The 19,794-nt window shown below is 34.6% G+C and overlaps 1 protein-coding gene across 1 annotated transcript in view; it reads left to right on the forward strand.

Moving 5' to 3' along the window:
- Positions 1 to 19,794, forward strand: part of LOC150094636 (oxysterol-binding protein-related protein 1-like) — a 714,206-nt gene that overhangs the window by 109,516 nt on the left and 584,896 nt on the right. Inside the window, exon 6 of the mRNA XM_090411347.1 lies at positions 17,445 to 17,530. Coding sequence (XP_090267473.1) covers positions 17,445 to 17,530 — 86 coding nt within the window. The remainder of the gene's footprint in view (positions 1 to 17,444; positions 17,531 to 19,794) is intronic.

A 19,794-nucleotide genomic window follows, 5' to 3' on the forward strand; every position in this document is an offset into this window, starting at 1 on the left:
TTGGTTTTTATTGCATTGTGTCGGAATTCTAAGCATGTTTGCAGCTTCTTTAAATTTTCTTATGTAACAGTTTTTTTCTATATAAGACATGTTTGTTTTCTACCAGAGTACATTGTGGCTGGTGGAAGTGGTATGGAAAGCTAGACCTGATGCTGCGAGAACAATAAATTTTATAAACACCTGATTTTTTTAAAGGATGATGTGGAGGTTTCGGGGGATATAAAAATCTTGCAATTTTTTCCAGCAGCAGAAAGGCTACTTTGATGTTACGTTTGTTTAGTAATTTAGCCATCTTGTCTGTAACATTCTTGATATATGAAAGCGTGATGGCGTTTTTGAAATCTAGTTTCTGTGAGATGTTTGTAGGAGGTGTGTGGAGGATTTTTTTGATAGTCTTGGGTTCATAACCATTTTTTTTGAGGATCTGTGTTAAATATTCCAGTTCTTCATTTCTCTGTTTTTCTGTGTTGGAAATATTATAAGCTCTGTCCCTCAGGATTTTTATTAGACCCATTTTTTGTGAAGGGTGGTGGTGGTGGTGTCAGGCCACATTAAGAAATCTTCCTGTGTTGGTGGGTTTTCTATATATTAAGAAAGAAAGTTATTATCTTTTTCATTAATTTTAATAGGATAGCAAGAAAAGGAAGTTTTCTAAGTTCTTGTTCTAAAGTAAATTTTATATTCTTATGTAAATTATTCAGGTAATCTTTGAAAGCAGTGAGTTCATCTGTTGTTCCTGGCCAAATGATGAAAATATCGTCTACATAGCGTAGCCAAATTTTTGGTTTTTTATGATAATTGATTAAAGCATTATTTTCAAAATTTTCCATAAATAGGTTAGCTAAAGTCAGAGAGAGGGGAAGAGCCCATAGCCAATCCTTCTTTTTGTTCCCAAAATTTGTCTTGATACATGAAAAAATTATTATTTATACAATGTTTATAAAGATCTATGATGTCCGGAAGAAAGAGGTCTTCAAGGAGATTCACAGTTTCATTTCTTGGAACATTTGTAAATAGGCTGATAACGTCCAAACTTGCTAAGATGTCCGAAGGTCCAATGTAAATATCTTTTACCTTCTCAATAAAATGTGTACTGTTCTTGATGAAAGAATATGCTTTTCCTGTGTGATGTAAAATCATGTTAGTGAGATGTTTTGCTAAATTAGAGGTCTGAGAGTCTCTTCCATCCACTATCGGTCTTAAGGGAATACCTATCTTATGTATTTTTGGTACACCATAAATTCTTGGAACTAATGAGTGTTTTGATTGTAGAGTTCTTTTAAGTTCTTCAGTCCAATTAGGCATCTTTTTAATTAGATCATTGGTTTTATTGTGAGCACGCCATGTGGGATCTCTGTCTAAAGGTCAATAGGTATTAGACTCTTCAAGAAGAGTTTTCATTTTATTGTTATAATTTTCAGAGTTCAAAACTACTGTTGCATTCCCTTTATCTTCTTTGATTATAATATTTTTGTCCGATTTTAGTTCTTTGAGGGATGCGTATTTCGTGTAAGGAAGGTTCCTTTGAAGTTTTCTTTGCAATAGTAATGCTGTGCTTTGTATGCAGAAGAGATCTGATGTATCATCAGGTAAATTTCTTATTCCTTTTGTTATTTTTGGTAGGAAACATGGCTTTAAGGCAAAGTTGAAACCTTTCATGAGCAGATTTTTTTCGGTTCTTGATAGGCCTCTTGAAGAAAGGTTAATAACTACTTTGGAATAATCTAGGTGTTTTTGTTTTTCATGAAGAAGTAAGTTAAATTTTTTGATTAAAGTATGCTTCTTCCAATCAGAAATTGCTGCAGCTTTGTTATATGTGATGGTGTCTATGTTGTTCCACAGGTCGGACGGAAGATATGTGGCTAACTCATTATGTAGAGAAAATGTATCTCGGCTAATTTGTCAATTCTGATCTAGTGGCTGAAATCCTTTCTCTCAGAATCGCTAGTTCCATTCTTCAGTAAATTCTGTTAGCTTTATTTGTATGGAATGCAGGCTTGGTTTGGATGAACTTAGGTATGATTTCGTTATCTCTGCATCAGATTAAGAATATAAGACGGTTGATGAAATTTTGATGTTTAATATGTAATTTCTCTAGTTGAGTAACTTTATACCAAAAGCACTCACTGTGAGCATTTAATTGTAAGTGGAGGTTTCTGTGGTTTAGAAGTTCATAAGGCATATTCTGGTAATTGGACCACATTTTTTTATTAAGCTAAAAGCACAATAAAGAAATAAAACCCGACAAGTTTCGTAAGTCGTTTGACTTTCATCTTCAGGGATAAACGGTAACTGAAAGTTAAAACAACAAAAAAGAGAAATTAATAGTTCATACTATACAGTTGTAGCCGTCTGACTGTTCATAAAATTAAAAAATCAGAATGCAGATTCAAAGCAGTGCTAGTTTAAACAATGCTTGATGATGCCATGTTCTGTTGTTCACGATCATAATGTCCGAAGCCTGACTGAGGTATATTTTTTTATCAAAACTGACCAAACTTGGTGTAGAATTAAGCCTTGGGAACAAAAAGAAGAATTGGCTATGGGCTCTTCCCCCTCTCCAGCTTTAGCTAACCTATTTATGGAAAATTTTGAAAATAATGCTTTAATCAATTATCATAAAAAACCAAAAATTTGGCTACGCTATGTAAATGATACATTCATCATTTGGCCAGGAACAACAGATGAACTCATTGCTTTCAAAGATTACCTGAATAATTTACATAAGAATATAAAATTTACTTTAGAACAAGAAGAACTTAGAAAACTTTTTTTTCTTGACATCCTATTAGAAGTCAATGAAAAAAGATAATAAACTTTCTTTCTCAATATATAGAAAACCCACCAACACAGGAAGATTTCTTAATGCGGCCTCACCACCACCCTTTGCAAAAAATTGGTCTAATAAAAACCCTGCGGGACAGAGCTTATAATATTTCCAGCACAGAAAAACAGAAAAATGAAGAATTGGAATTTTTAACACAGATCCTCAAAAAAAATGGTTATGAACCTAAGACTATCAAAAAAAATCCTCCACACACCTCCTACAAGCATCTCACAGAAACAAGATTTCAAAAACGCCATCACGCTTTCATATATCAAGAATGTTACAGACAAGATGGCTAAATTACTAAACAAACGTAACATCAAAGTAGCCTTTCTGCTGCTGGAAAAAATTGCAAGATTTTTATATCCCCCGAAACCTCCACATCATCCTTTAAAAAATCAGGTGTTTATAAAATTTATTGTTCTCGCGGTGTCTGCTATAGGACAGACAGTAAGATCTGGGGAAATACACATGAACAAACACCAAAAGGATGTACAAAACAGAAGAGAACACAAATCAGGTCTAGCTTTCCATACCACTTCCACCAGCCACAATGTACTCTGGCAGAAAACAAACATGTCTTATATAGAAAAAACTGTTACATTAGGAAATTTAAAGAAGCTGCAAACATGCTTAGAATTCCAACACAATGCAATAAAAACCAAGGCTTAATTCTACACCAAGTTTGGTCAGCTTTGATAAAAAATATGCCACAGTCAGACGGCTACAACTGTGTAGTATGAACTATTAATTTCTCTTTTTTGTTGTTTTAACTTTTGCTTACCTTTTACCCTTGAAGATGTAAGTCAAACGACTTACGAAACTTGTCGGGTTTTATTTCTTTATTGTGATTTTAACTTAATTAAAAAATGTGGTCCAATTACCGGAATATGCCTTATGAACTTCTAAACCACAGAAACCTCTACTTACATTATTAAAATAACTTCCATAGCTTAGAAATGTAACAAAAATTATATAGAATTTATTCAAAAACTCCAACATATTTGATCCATGAGTAAGACCATTAACTACATTAAAAACTACGTAATAATAATAAGATGAATAATGAGTCATAAATCATGCATATGTTAGCTCGTCATGTCTCAGTCGCAAGCTGAGGCATATGATATTACACTATTAGAGTTCAAAGGAACAATCATAGTAATTTGAATTATAAAAAATTATTTAAAATAATTATTAATTAAAAAAAAAGAAAAACCTTATGGACAATTAACACTTTAACTGCTACGGTCAGGTTAACTCAAGTGTGGAAAAAATGGCGACCTTGCTACGGTCGAGTTAACTCGATCGATGAAAAATCGATTTAACTCAATTTTTCATCCTGCACACCGACAAATCGTCCCCTCAGAACACACATAATTTACAGACAAAAAATACTAGTTGTGGTGGAGGGCAGTAGATGGCGTTAATGTGGATGATTGGTAGTAGAGGTTCGGGTGGAGACTGAGTTCTACAGTAGGGGTCCTCCTGCGATGAGCCTCCGGACTCCTTGGATGGGTCACAAATAATAATAATAATATGCAGCACGATGCGTAAACCACGTGACTGCGGGAATTTCCGTGATGTCACAATATGGCATCTACCAGTAAATATCCGTGTTATCTTACTGATGATCAAATTGATGATTCTTAACAACAAATGAGTTGGGAGAAGAATTGTCCGAGTTAAGTGAATTGTGTACTTCAAATGAAGAAGATCCTGGTGATTTTATATAAATTAATGTGTGTAATTTGCTTAATCAAGTGGACACCTTGATTATGCAAATTTTTTAAAACACTATTATTGCCATTTTTGTGAGTGAACAAGTGTATATCAAGAATGTATGATGCTATCCAGACTTCTTACTTCAGTAAGAATTTTAATTGATTTTATTTATAAATTTTTTTCAAAATTAATTCGGCACATGGGACAATGTCAGTGGAATATAAAATCAGCAGTTAAAGGGTTAATAGTGATTGCTTCCTAAAACTTGGATATTGGTATACAGTCTGTGAAATGTGAAAACTTGTGAAATGCTATGATTTCATAGCATTTAACAAGTTTCAAGGGAAAGGCGATCAAATTTGAACTTTGGAATAAATAAGTTTTGTTTGGTTCCAAAGAACTCTGTGCCTAGTGAATTTATGAAGAATCCTTTGCTATTTGTTCCATGGTTCCTTTAAGGTAGGATATTAAAATTCTTTTCACATCATAGAGGATGATAATTATCAATAATTTTTGAATGGTAATTTTGTTGTATCAATTACATTTCAGATTGCTTTTAATTTTATTAAGTTCATCTAACAAAAGGGAATTAGATGAGTAGATTGTGTGAGCTCTGTGTACAAGACCTTGATAATACCCATATTTTGTGATTAATGATGCTGGGAAGATGAGTGAATGTATCTGCCATTAAAAGCAGATACATTCTTCTGATAAACTGAAATTCATCATGTTTGGGAGATTATGAATTATTATGGTATCCAAAAAGGGTAGTTGGTTATTGGATTCATGTTCAATGGTGAACTTGATATGGGAGTACAAGGAGTTCATTTTCTCTAAGAACTGAAGTAATTCTGACTTCAGTTCTTAGAGAAAATGTATATCATCAACAAAATGTAACCATACACGAAGCTGATGAATATAGTGTCAAAGAGTCCTTTTTCTAAATGCTTTCTAAATAAAATAATCAGCTAAGGCTAGTTGAGATAGGAATGCCCATTGCTGTTCCTTCTGTTTGAACAACTTATTATGCCATGTAACATAGCCTGTGTTGATGGTAAATTTAAATAGGGTGACAATGTCTTCTGGGAAATCAGATTGTAAAAACTGAAGAGTCTCTTGTGGTGTATGTTGGTGAATAGGGAGACTACATCAAATGAAACCATAATCTCATTATTAGACAGATGTAGATCTTTTATTTTCTCTTTGAAGTCAATTTTGATATAAGCTCTGGTATGGTCAGTGAGATTCTGACCATACCAGAGGTATGGTCAGAATCTCACTGACCATAATGACAAGAGAGAAGGAGAGAAATGTTTTGCAAGGTAGTAAGTTGAAGAGACAATATAGTCTACTATTGGATGTAGTAGGTTGCCATCCTTATGCATTTTAGGAAGACCATTGAGATGCAGCAACAATGGTCTTCCTAAAATGCATAAGAATTTGTAACTTCTCAGCAGTAGGTGGCATTCCATGATTGTATATTGCCTAATAATTTATTTAATTTATTGAGTTTTTACTTTTTTGTTGGATCCCTGCTGATAACACTGTTGGTTGATCTATCTCTTAATAAGATATTAATTTTATGATTATACTTGGTGGTATTCATGACAACAGTGGCATTACCTTAGTCAGTTTTTGTGATGACAATATTGGTGTTCTGGCATAGGTAGCAAAAAGGTTGTACTTCTGAGAAGGATATATTTAAAGGGGAGTAGTTTTGCTTTGTATAAAACTTGGGCAATCTCAAAATGTAATTTATTAGCTTCATCTGTACATGATTCTCTGATACCTTTTTTTCTAGATTGACCATGTAAGTAAGGTACATGTCAAGGAAACAGTAAAATCAGGACATTTAGATAAAATTAGTTTATCATTTGTTAGTGGTTTATTGGTTAAATTTATAACCCAGCTGTTGCAGTTAGACTAAGTTATTGGTTGAATGTTGTGGTGGTTTCTTTTCTAGTATTTCAAACTTACGAATTAAACTAGTTTTATGGATGAAATGTGCTCATCTTCCCGAGGATAGCGAAATATGAGAAGTAAACTCAAAATTGTCTTGATTAAGAATGTCTTTTAGAGTATTTTCAACTTTCAGAAGTTGAGCATTATTTAAATAAAAATGGTTTTTCATTTCACATATTTGATTTACTAACAATACTTTGTTTGTTTTTTCATAAATCTCAGTGGAATGCGACTGGATGGTTTCTTTAATTTTAACAAAATTTGGAATAATATCAGCAGTGCAACAAAGTTTAACAACAGAAGGCTATTATGCAAATTTTGGTGCACCATCTCATATGTGAAAACAATATTCTAAGGTTAAGCAGATTTGGAATTTAAAAAAGTGTTAGGAGTTGATCAGAAGTGACATAACTTTTAGAACAAAACAAATACAAAGCTTTTTCTGGAATTTGAAGAGGTTATGAATGTGTTTATGCCAAGATAAGCTAGATGTGAAAATCAGCCCAAAAAAGAGAAACCGATCTTGATTATCAAAAATGAGAGACAGTTAGGCATGGTCTTTCTCCTAGGAAAGTAAGACAGGTTGCGTTTTGTTAGCATTAAAATTCACTAAAATTCAAAAGTTTGAGTCATCTGATTACCAGAAGGTTTTGTAAATAGCAAAGAGGAATTGAGTGCCTTTTCATCAGCAATGCTATGAATAGAATTGGACATTAGTGAGAGAAGATCATTGATCTATAGAAGAAAGATTGTAGGTGAAAGTACAGAGCCTTGGGGGTACTCTGGCACTGATGGAAAAATTAGAGGAAAGGAGAATGTTAGATCAGATCAAATGGCTTGGAAATATCAATAGTGACCTCAGGGATTTTTCAAATCTTTCCATGGTATGTGTCCAAAGTTGGATAAGGTTAGCAATGAGGTCTGATATATAAAACAGCAATGGCAAAATCAATATTGGTGATCACCATTTAACCATTGGATATCTAGGTAATGAATAAGCTGATTGCTGATGACCTTCTCTATCACTTTTGAGAGTATGCAGGTGTGGGCAATGTAATGATAACTTGATGGCTGACTTTTATTTCCATTTGTAGGAACAGGCTGAATAAAAGCTTATTTCTGTGCTGTTGGAGAGATGCCTGATGAGTAGACAACTTATGAAGACGATACAGAATTAGCATCAGTAATTCCTTCTCACCTTAAAATCAGTCAAACAGATTTTAGGAGAGCAGAAAGGTGCACAATATGTGTAATGACTTGTTACCAACCCATTGTGGTTCAGCTTCTCTTAGAACAAATTTTTCTTCCTCTTCTTTCATTCTCTCTATTATAGTCCTTTGAAGAGCCTGTATATAATTTTGAGTACTTATTAGTACAATCTGCAGATTTTCAAATCAGAATGTTTTTTTTCTTGCTCCTCAACTTCTTCCCATTTATGCATGTCATCCTTTTGTATGATCAATGGAGAGGAGAATACTATTAAAAAAATGCAAACAGAAATTTTTTCAGTTTCTTCAGGGAATCATTCCAAAATTGTGCTCAAATAGAAAATACAGAAGGTAGCAAAAGGATTCTACTAATCATAGCTTTGTGGGATTCAAAGACTTGCAGTATTTTTTTTTTTTTTTTTTTTTTTTTTTTTTTTTAATCCAGAGTGCTGAGGGGAGGAAAGTATGCTCTAATTTTTCAAGATTGTGCACTGTCAGATAATAATAATATTATTATACAGGTATCTCCATGGAGTCAGAAGACTCATTGTGGGTGATCAATTATTCACACACTAGCACCATTATTTACCTGTCATACCTCTCCTTAAACTCATTCACTGATGAAGCATTCACAACGACCTCTGACAATCCATTCACCACCTTCCAATCTGAAAATCTAGTCCTCAACTCCCTTGCTGTCTGCACGCTTATACAACTTCTATTGATGATGCCTTGTTCTCTCCCTTCTTGCCATGTACTGAAAACAGTTTTCAGTGTCATTCCTATAAAACCTTTTTAATGACTTAAATTTCTTTATGAAGACCTTTGAAGAGAAAGCCTTAAACTCCGCCCCACAAAAACCCACTATTTGGCTTCGTTACATGGATGATGTGTTTGCTATTTGGCCACATGGCTCAGACACACTCCACACCTTCCTAACACACTTAAACAACCAACACCCCAGAGTCCAGTTCACCTCAGAAAAAGAGGAAAACAACACCCTCCCCTTCCTAGACACTTTAATCACTTGCCAGCTTGATGGATCTTTGGTTTTCTCTGTTTACAGAAAACCCACCCATACTGGCAGATACATTCACCAGCAATCTCCTTCCCCCCCCCCTCACAACAATATGGGGTTATAAAAACACTATATAACAGGGCAAAATTAATCTGCTCAGATGACAAGGCCCTAACCACTGAACTAAACCACATCCTCAACACTTTCTTAGCCAATGGCTATAACCCCTCCCCCCTCCACAATAAAGATTACACCAAATCTATCACCCTACATCCAGGGCACCTCTGAGAAAATAACCAATATTCTCAAAAAATATGACCTTACTTCTTGTTACAGACCATATAAAAAGTTGGCATCCCTTATCCGCTCTACCAAAGACCAACCACTTCCCCTAGACCTACCTGGTGTATACTAGGTCCCTTGCAGCTGCAAATTGTCCTACTTTATCCAAACAGGCAGGACAACAAATATCAGGATTTCAGAACACAAAGACTACATCCGGTTTCACCAGTACAGCTTCTCTGGGCTGGCAGACCATGCCTTAGATACCCACCATAGAATTCGTTGGAAGAAAACTAAAATAATACACCGCAGCAAGTTTAAGTACAAAAGATTATTCAAGGAATCATCAGCAGCTCTAAAAAACGTTCCAAACCTCAACAAATTTGGGTGCATGAAACTACCCCAAATTTGGGAGACTTACATTATGAGAACGTCAGCCCAACGGCCAAGACAACCAAATTAGCCTGCCAGAGGGCACCATTAGGACTTTAAGAACAATATTAGTTTCTTGCTTTCTTCCTCATTTGCTTTTGTTAGTGCCTGCGTGCACATACCATACATACCATATCTTTATGTTCCTGAAGATGGCAACGTGACGTTGCCGAAATATAGAAGTTATTCATTAAAGTTGCCTTTAATTAATATACTTTGTGTTGTTAATCCCGTAAACTAATTACCAGTAATTTATTGTTTAATGAGCAAAATTATTGGCGACAGAAAGAAATCATTGATTTTACAGGATCGGCATCGTGGTGCTTTTAGATTTATGAAGAGAAATTATTTATGCTTGCATGCAAAAATGAAAATATCATGGAAAATAAATGGACAATACATGTATTAAAATTTAAAATAATGATATTAATAAAATAAACAAATAAATCAGGTATTGTTTATTCTCTCATAGGGAGTAGGCGAGGCCTTTTAACATGTTTAGCTTTTGGAGACTGAGGAAGTTCAATCTCCACTGGTAGCCAATCAGAGATAGCTGGCCTATCTATCACTAATTATAGTGGCATTGATGAAGAGATGGTCAGACAAGTGCTGCTATCTCTTGGTACCTAACCCTAACTGGATATGTTACTATCTGAAATAACGTGGGTTCTATAGTTGATTTTCTTAAGTTTCTGGGAAAAAAAGCCCTCTTGCCCATACCAGAGATTGACTAACTTGGGAACCAGTGGAAGAGAAGTTTAGAAAACGTTCCTGCAGTCAACGACTAGACTTGAACTTAAGTTTTACCTTTGGATGGCCTAGTGCAAAGGATGCTAGTGTCACTTCCACCAAGCTACACAGGCTAAAAAAAAATATAATATTTACAGGAAAAATTTTATACATAATTCGTGAGTCTTATACTGCAAAGAATATTTTATTTCCAAAAATTCGACATGAAAAATGTGATGCGTCCAATATAATGGTGCTTCATTATAAGACGAAAAATATGGTATTTATTCAATTTTTTTATATCATGCATAGGAAAAATTATAAAAGGATGCTTTAAAATGCACAGTAAAAAGATTAAGACAAGTGCTAGTACAAACACCATTTAATCAAAAATGCTAATAAATATGCTGCTACAGAGGTTGAGGGCCATGGAGATTTAGACAAAGAGGTCAGCCACTCAACCTTACAATGAATACTTTAATAATGGATGACTGGACTGTGACTTTTTTCTTTGCTTCATTGATTTCTTTGTAGTTAGCAAGCAAGCTCATCATTCACTCTTCAGTTAACTTTTAAGAATCTCTGTCGGAATCTACCTTTTCAAACCTCGTCATTGCCAATGCAATTTCATGAAATGCCATTGCCATCTCTCTCTCTCTGCTGATGAGGCATCTGCTTCTCATTTGGTTCATCTCGAGTCTCATCAGCATTTTCTTCTCTCACTATTGCTGCTTGCATGTCAATAAGTTGTTGTTAGATAATTCCTTCTCTTCCTTCTCTATTAACTCCTCCATGTTGTTTTTGTTGTCATCAACCTGCAACTGAAATAGCTCTGCAAGCTTTGCAGTCTTATCTGTAACCTCTTCATATGATTTGTCTTTTTCAAAGCTTTTGAAAACTTTATACATGTGCTGTGGGCATATTGTCTTCCATATGCTATTTAAACAATTTTTAGAAATTTCTGTCCGCAGAGTATTAATGTTTAATATGTCATAGTAAATGTAAGATTTTCAAAAGTCTCTTGACATCAATTTTTTTTCCCACCATCTACTACAGACAATGCTTGAGCAAAATGTGCATAAATGCTATGCTTTGAAATTCAAAATAACACCATGATCCGTAGATTGGATGAGTGAAGTTTCGTTTGGCGGTAAAAATAGAACTCTCACATTCAAATTGAAACTGCTTAGCACTTAATCATTTTCATCTTCATTCCTAAATCAATTTTTTTTTCTAGCACTATCACCACTTGCATTCTCCTTAGATCTCTTTCCTTTCATCATTGTAATAAGAATAAAACAACCACTAAGGACAACCAACACGTGGTTAAAAAGAACATTGATGGCATGACTGCAGATCTCTGATCCGAAACAGTAATAACATTCATATAGTAAGCATTTATTTGACTATTGTAATTCATTATCATTGCCAACCAAGAGGCCCATCTACTGGAGTTTTATGCATTTATGCTGTCTACTTAATTTTGCAGTCCTGATCTGGTCCTCCATTAATTTCATATGAAATGCAAAGTATGTTTCCATGATTTTTTTTAAGTTTGCATAGCTGACAAAAATTTACGTGAAGTAGAATTTACATAAGTCAAGTATTGCACAAGTCAGAGAGTGGCTGTATTTTGAACAGAGATGGAGGTTGAAGAGTATCATGGAGAGGATGTGGAGGCACATACCTTGAATGGCATTAACATATTTAGAGAATGAGAGAAGAACAGTTGCCATTGAGAATTGTAAATTGGCTATTGGAAATAGGAAAATAGGAAGACCAAGGACTATTTGGAGACAAGTGGAAACATCTTTAGAAGGAGAAAAAAGAAGCATCCTTAATTTGGCCTGTACTTAGCTTGTTAGAAATAATTATTAAAGGGAAAAATAAAGAAACGCCAAGTATGGACTGAATTGGTATTGCCACAACCAAAGTTTTACGTTAAAACAAATGGGCAGGCTGACTAAATAAATGATCCCACTCTTTCTCTCATAGATCTTTCTTATACTTTCTTTCACTTTCTTATAAGCATTCTGATTCTGCAATACCTCCCCCATCCTTTTTTTTTTTTTTAATTTACAGTACTTTCATGGTTTTCCTTCAAACTGACCACCATCATTCCCGTAATTATTCAAGAACATGAGTAGCCACTCTGTGACATCTACACATATTTCCACTTCAAACTTATTGAACCCACATTCGATTATCTTTTATCATTTCATCTACTTCTGTTTTTGGAATAGCCTTTCCCATACTGTTTTTTGCAATGAATACTACTCCCATGTTTTCAAGAAGTTTGTTAATAGATTTCATCTTTCTCCTTAGCTATTTGCCCGTTTGTCTAGAGATGTTACTGTTGTGATATAGGTTTTGAGACCTCTAATGTGTAAGACTACTATTAAAAAATTGAGAAATCATGGTCTTATATTATTATTATTATATGGTGGTACCTACTATAATAGTATCTATTATGTAATATGTTAGTATTTCAATTAAAGCTTTTGTAGAGTGTAAAAAAAACATATAGTGTTTCCTTGGTACGCTATATGTTTTTTTTGCACTCTACACTTTTCAAAGCATTAAATCTGCATAATTGATGAAACAGTAGGATGTATAGGATATTTGATGTTAAATTGGGTGCAAAGCAGAGATGTATGCTATCCACACTGTTACTTATAATCTATACTGACTGCATTGTTAAGGAAAATAATACGATTCAAATGATAGATGCTTTACTCAATACATTGTCATCTTAAATAAAAATGTTAAAAAAATTAAGGTCATGATGATGATATGTAAAATTTGCTTTCAGATTTGCATAGGACTTAATTAAAGAATATATATATATATATATATATATATATATTGTGTGTGTCTATTATGTTGCATATCACGCACTCTTTACTTGTTTCTAATGGTCCTCGTTGCTGTTTTAAATATGCTGCTGTGTCTAAAAAATGAGTGAAAACAATTTTTTTAATTTTCTTTTTCTTTTTTATAATGTTTATCTCACCCACAAAAAGTTAGAAACATATTGTACATTAGTACTTAGGTTCATATTGGTTTTATATTTCATATCACTGGAGTTATATTTCAATTTTATATGTCACTGAAGGCATATTACATTGTTAATAGAATAGAATAAACTAACACTGAGTTTAAACCTATAGATATGAACCATAACCATTTGGTTGGAAAGCAGAGACAGTATTCGCTCAGCCAATCATGCGAGCAATTAATATTACACCTTGGGAATTCTGATTATCAAATGTATTGCTTATTAAACCATGTCATAACTGGTTTATTGTTTCTGCACTCTTAGGCAGTGCATTTCACTCTCTCTCTCTAATCAAAAATTGGCTTCCTCAATTCCTTTGCTCATGCCCTTCTTTTATAACTTCTGGGGATGGTCTCTTATTTTAACCATCTCCCTTCCTTCTGTCCCATGCTGTGCATGGCATTCAATCAGTTTGTCCTTAGATCCATCATTCAAAAATTCCAGAGACTTGCTACCACTTCAGTCTCTTCTCTGGCCTTTTTCAGTCTTTTTTTTTTTTTTTTTTGAAATCAGGTAACCAAATTCATGTACAGTAGTCCAAATGTGTCGTGGTCCCATATTCAGACATCAGTTGAATTCTTTATTTCTTCATGGGAATGTTCTCACAGTGTTTGAAATATAATCACTAAATTTCAGATACATTAAAGATACCAAGAAATTATATACCGTTTAATCCTTTATCCAAATGTAAGCAAACAAAGGTTGTACCTAGAGTATTTTCAGGACCGGGGCAACTCATATATAGAAGCTAATGACTTCACATCACGGCAAAGCACATGTCCTTATGGACCTGTGCTTTGCATTATGGGATGCTAAGGCAAGTGATGTGAAGTCATTAGCTTCTATATACAAGTTGCCCTGGTCATGAAAATACAGGATAAAGATACCAAAGATAAAGATAAAGAAAATAAGGATACCAAGAAATTATATACCGTTTAATCCTTTATCCAAATGTAAGCAAACAAAGGTTGTACCTAAAGTATTTTCAGGACCGGGGCAACTCGTATATAGAAGCTAATGACTTCACATCACGGCAAAGCACATGTCCTTACGGACCTGTGCTTTGCATTATGGGATGCTAAGGCAAGCGATGTGAAGTCATTAGCTTCTATATACAAGTTGCCCTGGTCCTGAAAATACAGGAATACCTTGTATAGCGGGGTTAATTGGTTCCAAGAAGAGTCCGCACCATGCAAAACCACATTGTTCGAGGTCTATTTATAAAGGTTTTCAATTTAATTTGTTTATTACAAAAATTTTGGATAATAAAAATGTTTAAAAATGAAAAAAAAAAAATTTATTTTTATTAACCAATAAAATAACTAATAATAACTAAACATCAAATAAAATCCTTTTAAACTGATATAAAAGTTGTAGAAAACAAAACAAATATTGCTTCAATTTTAGCATACAGTAATTTACTTTTTACTAAAGTAGTCTTTTAGTGTTCGTTGAATCATCCTTGGCTTCTTTGTCTCTTCAAGTACTAAATCTCTGTAGCATTTGATGGCATTATTGAGACTTTGTCTCACTTTGATGCTTCTTTTCAAATTCTGGTTGGGATTTATGAGAAAGTTGGAAGCCTGGTCGATTTTTCTCACAAAAGTTGAAAGGTCAGCAAAGGAAAATTCTTCATCCATGACATCAGTGGGGTCATCTTTATCTTCTGCTTCATAGGCTCATTGTTGTTGCAACTCCAAAAGGGTTTCATCATCCAGATCATTTGAATGAGAATCAATTCATTCACATTGTTACAATCTAAACTTGTAAAACCAAGATCTTTGCCCATCTGCACAATTTCTGTTGAGATTTCCTCTTTCTGTGTTGCAAAGGCAACAAAGTCCTTTGAACAATGCAGTAAGATTATGCCATACGGCTCTCGTGTTGCTTTGAGTCACCTCTTGCCAAGATTCATAAATATTTTGAATGGCATCTTTTATGTTAAATTTCTTCCAAAATTCACTCAAAGTCCAAGAATCTTCTTCTGCTGCAGCTTTAATAGCTTGAGCAAAAGTTCGTCTTAAATAGTAAGCCTTGAAAGTGGAGATAATGCCTTGATCCATCGGCTGCAGAATTGATGTTGTGTTTGGAGGAAAAAAACGAATCTTGACATTTTCATCTAAGTCAGTCAATAGAGTTGGATGGCCTGGCGCATTGTCTAATAAAAGCAAAATTTTGAAAGGAACATCATTCTTTTTACAATAGCTTTTAACTTCAGGGCAAAAATAAGTTTTAAACCAGTCTTCGAAAATTGAACGAGTAACCCACGCTTTTTTATTCGAACGCCAATGAACAGGTAAGTTGTTCTTTGTAAAGTCCTTAAGAGCTCTTGGGTTTTCCCCTCTGTACACTAACAGTGGCTTCAATTTTAAATCACCTGATGCATTACCTTCTAGTAAAAGTGTCAATCGGTCTTTTGACACTTTATACCCAGCTTGTGTTTTTTCCTTCTCTGCTAGAAATGTGCACGATGGCATTCTTTTTCAGAACAAGTCAGTCTCGTCAACGTTAAAAATTTGATCATCTGTGTAGCCTTCCTTCTCAATAGGCTCCTTCAATTCATTGGGAAATAATTCTGCAGTTTTAGTGTCAGCACTTTCATCTTGGATTCTTACATTATGGAGTCCCATACGCTTTTTGAAATTGTAGAACCACTTGTGACTTGTTATAAAAGTTTCACTGGTTGTACCTCCATCATTTTCACTTTCATTTTCTTTTTCATTTTCATTTTTCATTTTCGTACAGATGACTCATTCATTGAATTCTCACGAGCTATTTTAGCAAACGAAGCGGCATTCTCGTGACATTTTATAATTTCAAGTTTCTTCTCTAATGTCAACCACTTGTGATTTTTTGTTCCAACAGTGTTTTGTTTGTTTTGTCTCTTTTCACTCATACTTAAATAATAAAAAATATTAAATACTAATATTAACGTAAATAATAAAATGCTGTGGGGAAAAGAACGTGTCTATGTGAAAGCCAATCGAATAACTACTGCATAAACGTGGCTCTCGACTATCACTTGTGGCACCTGGGAGTCACCGGTCAGTGTTGACAATGTTAGTGTAATAATGATAAGTGTAATAATAAAAACAGTGTTAGACCAAAACCCACGTTGTTCAAAACCGCACTATACAAGGTATTCCTGTACTTCAACCTTTGTTTCAACCTTACACTTGGATAAAGGATTAAACCAAGTACATAATTTCTTGGCATCTTTAATGTATAGTACAACCAAAGTGAAAAAACTTCCAACAACTAAATTTCAGATGTCTGTCATCACTCCCCCCTCCTCTCCCTTATCTCCTAGACCTCCTTCAATACATTCTCACTAAATATCTGAATACAGAACATCCATTCTTTGTCTTACAGAAATTTTGAAATCTTACAGTTTGCAGAGTTATTAGCCCACTTATCTGCCCACAGAGACTATCTATCCAAATCCTTATGGAGAACCACATCATCATCAGCTTTATTTCTCCTGAGCAAATTTGCATCCTCAGTAAATAGCTACATATCTCTATTATCATTTGCATACAAGTTAAACAATAATGGTCCTAAAATATACGCTGGCAGTATAAGACTTAAATGTTTAAGTATACCTGTGATGTTATAAGCACAATTGACTACAAATTACTGTATATCATTTCTACTAACATAAATGTTCAATACAGACGTTATGTACAGTTGTGTTATATATGAAGAAGAAAGGTTATGTGTTTGTTAAAGAGTAAATAGGAAAGCTGTTTTTGTTGGGGAGTATTCAGCCTTTGTTGGAAAGCCATTTTGTGTGCACATTTAGTTCATGAAGCTTTTATTTTTGTTTACATGAAATTTGTAAATTTTATAATTATGTATACGAAAATATTTAGTTCAATAGAAGTTTGTTCAAATTTTAAAACTTTTATTGAAATATCAGTTGTAGTGGAACACAGTGATTAGTTACAGTTGGTAATTTCAGAGTTAATGAGTGATGTGTTGGTGGTGTCATAATCGTAATAAATTCTGTAAATTAAACATAATGCCATAGTCAGATATTTGAACTAGCGCTGATCATCACTGGCAAAGTGTTGAACAAAATCAGCTTAATATTGCATAATAATTCCATCATTTTTTTAAAAACTAATTTGATAATCTCTTAATGGCTTTTATTTAAATAAACAACTGTGTTTTAATAACAAAGAAGGTATTGTTATATTGTAGCTGCAGAAGATGTTGACCTAAGAAAGAAAGAGGAAAAACTGCTGCATTCTGCTCGTGAAGGAGATGTAAAAACATTAGAAAAGTTGGTAAGTATTCAGTTGTGATTGGTTGATTGATGTTTCAGAGTGGTTTTAATAATATCAAATTTTATGTATTCTTTGCTATATGTATATATAAAGCAGCTATGTTGATAATTATTGCTGCTCAATACTTGGATATAGGAGACCTAAAGCGGCTTGAAAAAAAAGGGGACTGTATTTAGTCTCTTTGGAATTATTATTAGTATTATTAATATCTGAACTCTGGAGTCAGAGACTCATTGTGGGAGGTATACACTATTGCACACGATACTCATCCAACCGTGCCTTATGTGTCTATGTTCACAACACATTCAGGCAATGTATTCCACTCGCCAACCACTCCATGCAAAGAATCTTCTAATCACTCCTCTGCTCACATCCTCCTTATACAGTTTCCAGTGATGGCCTCTTGCATTACCCCACACACACACATACACTCTCTCATTCTATGAAAAATCTCTTCCATGTCAACTTGACAACAACCCCTGACTAGCCTATATGTCTCAATCATATCCCCCCCCCCTTTCCTCCTATTCATGAGGCTTTGCAAGTTACATTTTCTCAATCTGTTCTCGTACTCCACATTCCAAAGACCACTGACCACCTTTATGAATCTTCTCTGGACCCTTTCCAACTTATCCTCACCAATTTATGTTGGAGGTTTAATGGATTTTTTACAACACTCAAAAAGAATTAAATTAGAATTTAATACTTCCTATATTTCGTCCTAGTCACTAGGACATCTACGGGGATTACAAAAACAATTAATGTAACATGCACACAAAAACTTACAATACTAAGCCCAACCACGTGGGTGACACTAAAGTCCTATCTAGGTGGAGCGCCCTCTAAGGGCGGTAGTAGGTGGCCTGGAATGTAAGGTGGGACCTCTGGTGATGAGTGTTTCCCAAATCTTCGGAAGCTTAATGCAACCGTATTTGTTAAGATTTGGTTGGTTTCTGAGAGCTGCTGCTGCTTCTAAGAAAAGTTCCTCTTTCTTGAATTTGCTGTGGTGGAGCATGGTGGTTTTCTTCCATGATACTCTGTGGGTGGTGTCCAAACATGGTCAGCCAAGCCTGAATGGCCATAGTTGTTTTAACGATGTACGACTTGTGTTCCTCCAGGCGGATGGATGCTGATCTGCCTGTCTGTCCAAAGTACGCAAGCTTACAGGAACAGGGTACTTTGTAAACTCCAGGCAGAGAGAGAGAGAGGAGGGAGCTGATCTTTCGTAGAACGGATAAGGGAAGCAAGTTTGCGGTAGGGCTTATATGCTGTGTGTATCTTGTGTGTATACTTTTTTAGTATCTTGGCTATTTTTTCCGAAGTGCCTCGGATGTAGGGTATGGTGATGGCATTTTTGTTGACGAGAGGGACGGGGAATTGGGGAGGAATTGATTATTTTTTTGATACTGTGTTCGCTGTAGCCATTGGAGAGGAAAGTTCTGTGTATGTGGTTAAGCTCAGTAGTGAGGGCGGTTCCACTGGAACAAAGATTGTGGGCTCTCTTGGTAAGGGTTTTAATGATGCCATATTGTTGTGAGGGGTGGTGGTGTGAGAATTTGTGAATGTATCTGCCTTATATCTGTACAATACTACCGCCCTTAGAGGGCGCTCCACCTAGATAGGACTTTAGTGTCACCCACGTGGTTGGGCTTAGTATTGTAAGTTTTTGTGTGCATGTTACATTAATTGTTTTTGTAATCCCCGTAGATGTCCTAGTGACTAGGACGAAATATAGGAAGTATTAAATTCTAATTTAATTCTTTTTGAGTGTTGTAAAAAATCCATTAAACCTCCAACATAATGTCCTCACAGCACTTAAGCCTCTACACAAAAATATCCTCAACAAGTTATCATCATGATAACCCGGCAACCAAATTTGTGCACAATAATCCATATGAGGCCTGATCATGGTTTCATATGGATGATTGTGCTTAAGTTCTTTATAATTCCACCCTGATCAGGATGAAACACCCTTATAAATTGATCACTGAATACCTCAACAATGTCTTCTGCAGCAGTTACCATTTTAGTATTTTATCCATTAACATCATCTCACCCTGATCATTCTTCCTTCTACTTGCCACATATCTAAAAAACTAGGGTTTTTCTTCACCTGATTTGCAAGTTCTGCTTATACTGCACTTTTGTTTTCCTGTTACTGACTGAGTCACTCTCCTGGCTTGCTCTTTATACTCTTCATTTAACTGCTTTTTATAATTTTTCATCCTGTAATAATGATGTCATGAAATCTGGAAGAATTAAGT

Source organism: Typopeltis vanoorti, chromosome 21 (assembly GCF_054136105.1).
Source record: "Typopeltis vanoorti isolate ZY-2024b chromosome 21, IOZ_Tvanoo_1.0, whole genome shotgun sequence".
NCBI classification, from domain to species: domain Eukaryota; kingdom Metazoa; phylum Arthropoda; class Arachnida; order Uropygi; family Thelyphonidae; genus Typopeltis; species Typopeltis vanoorti.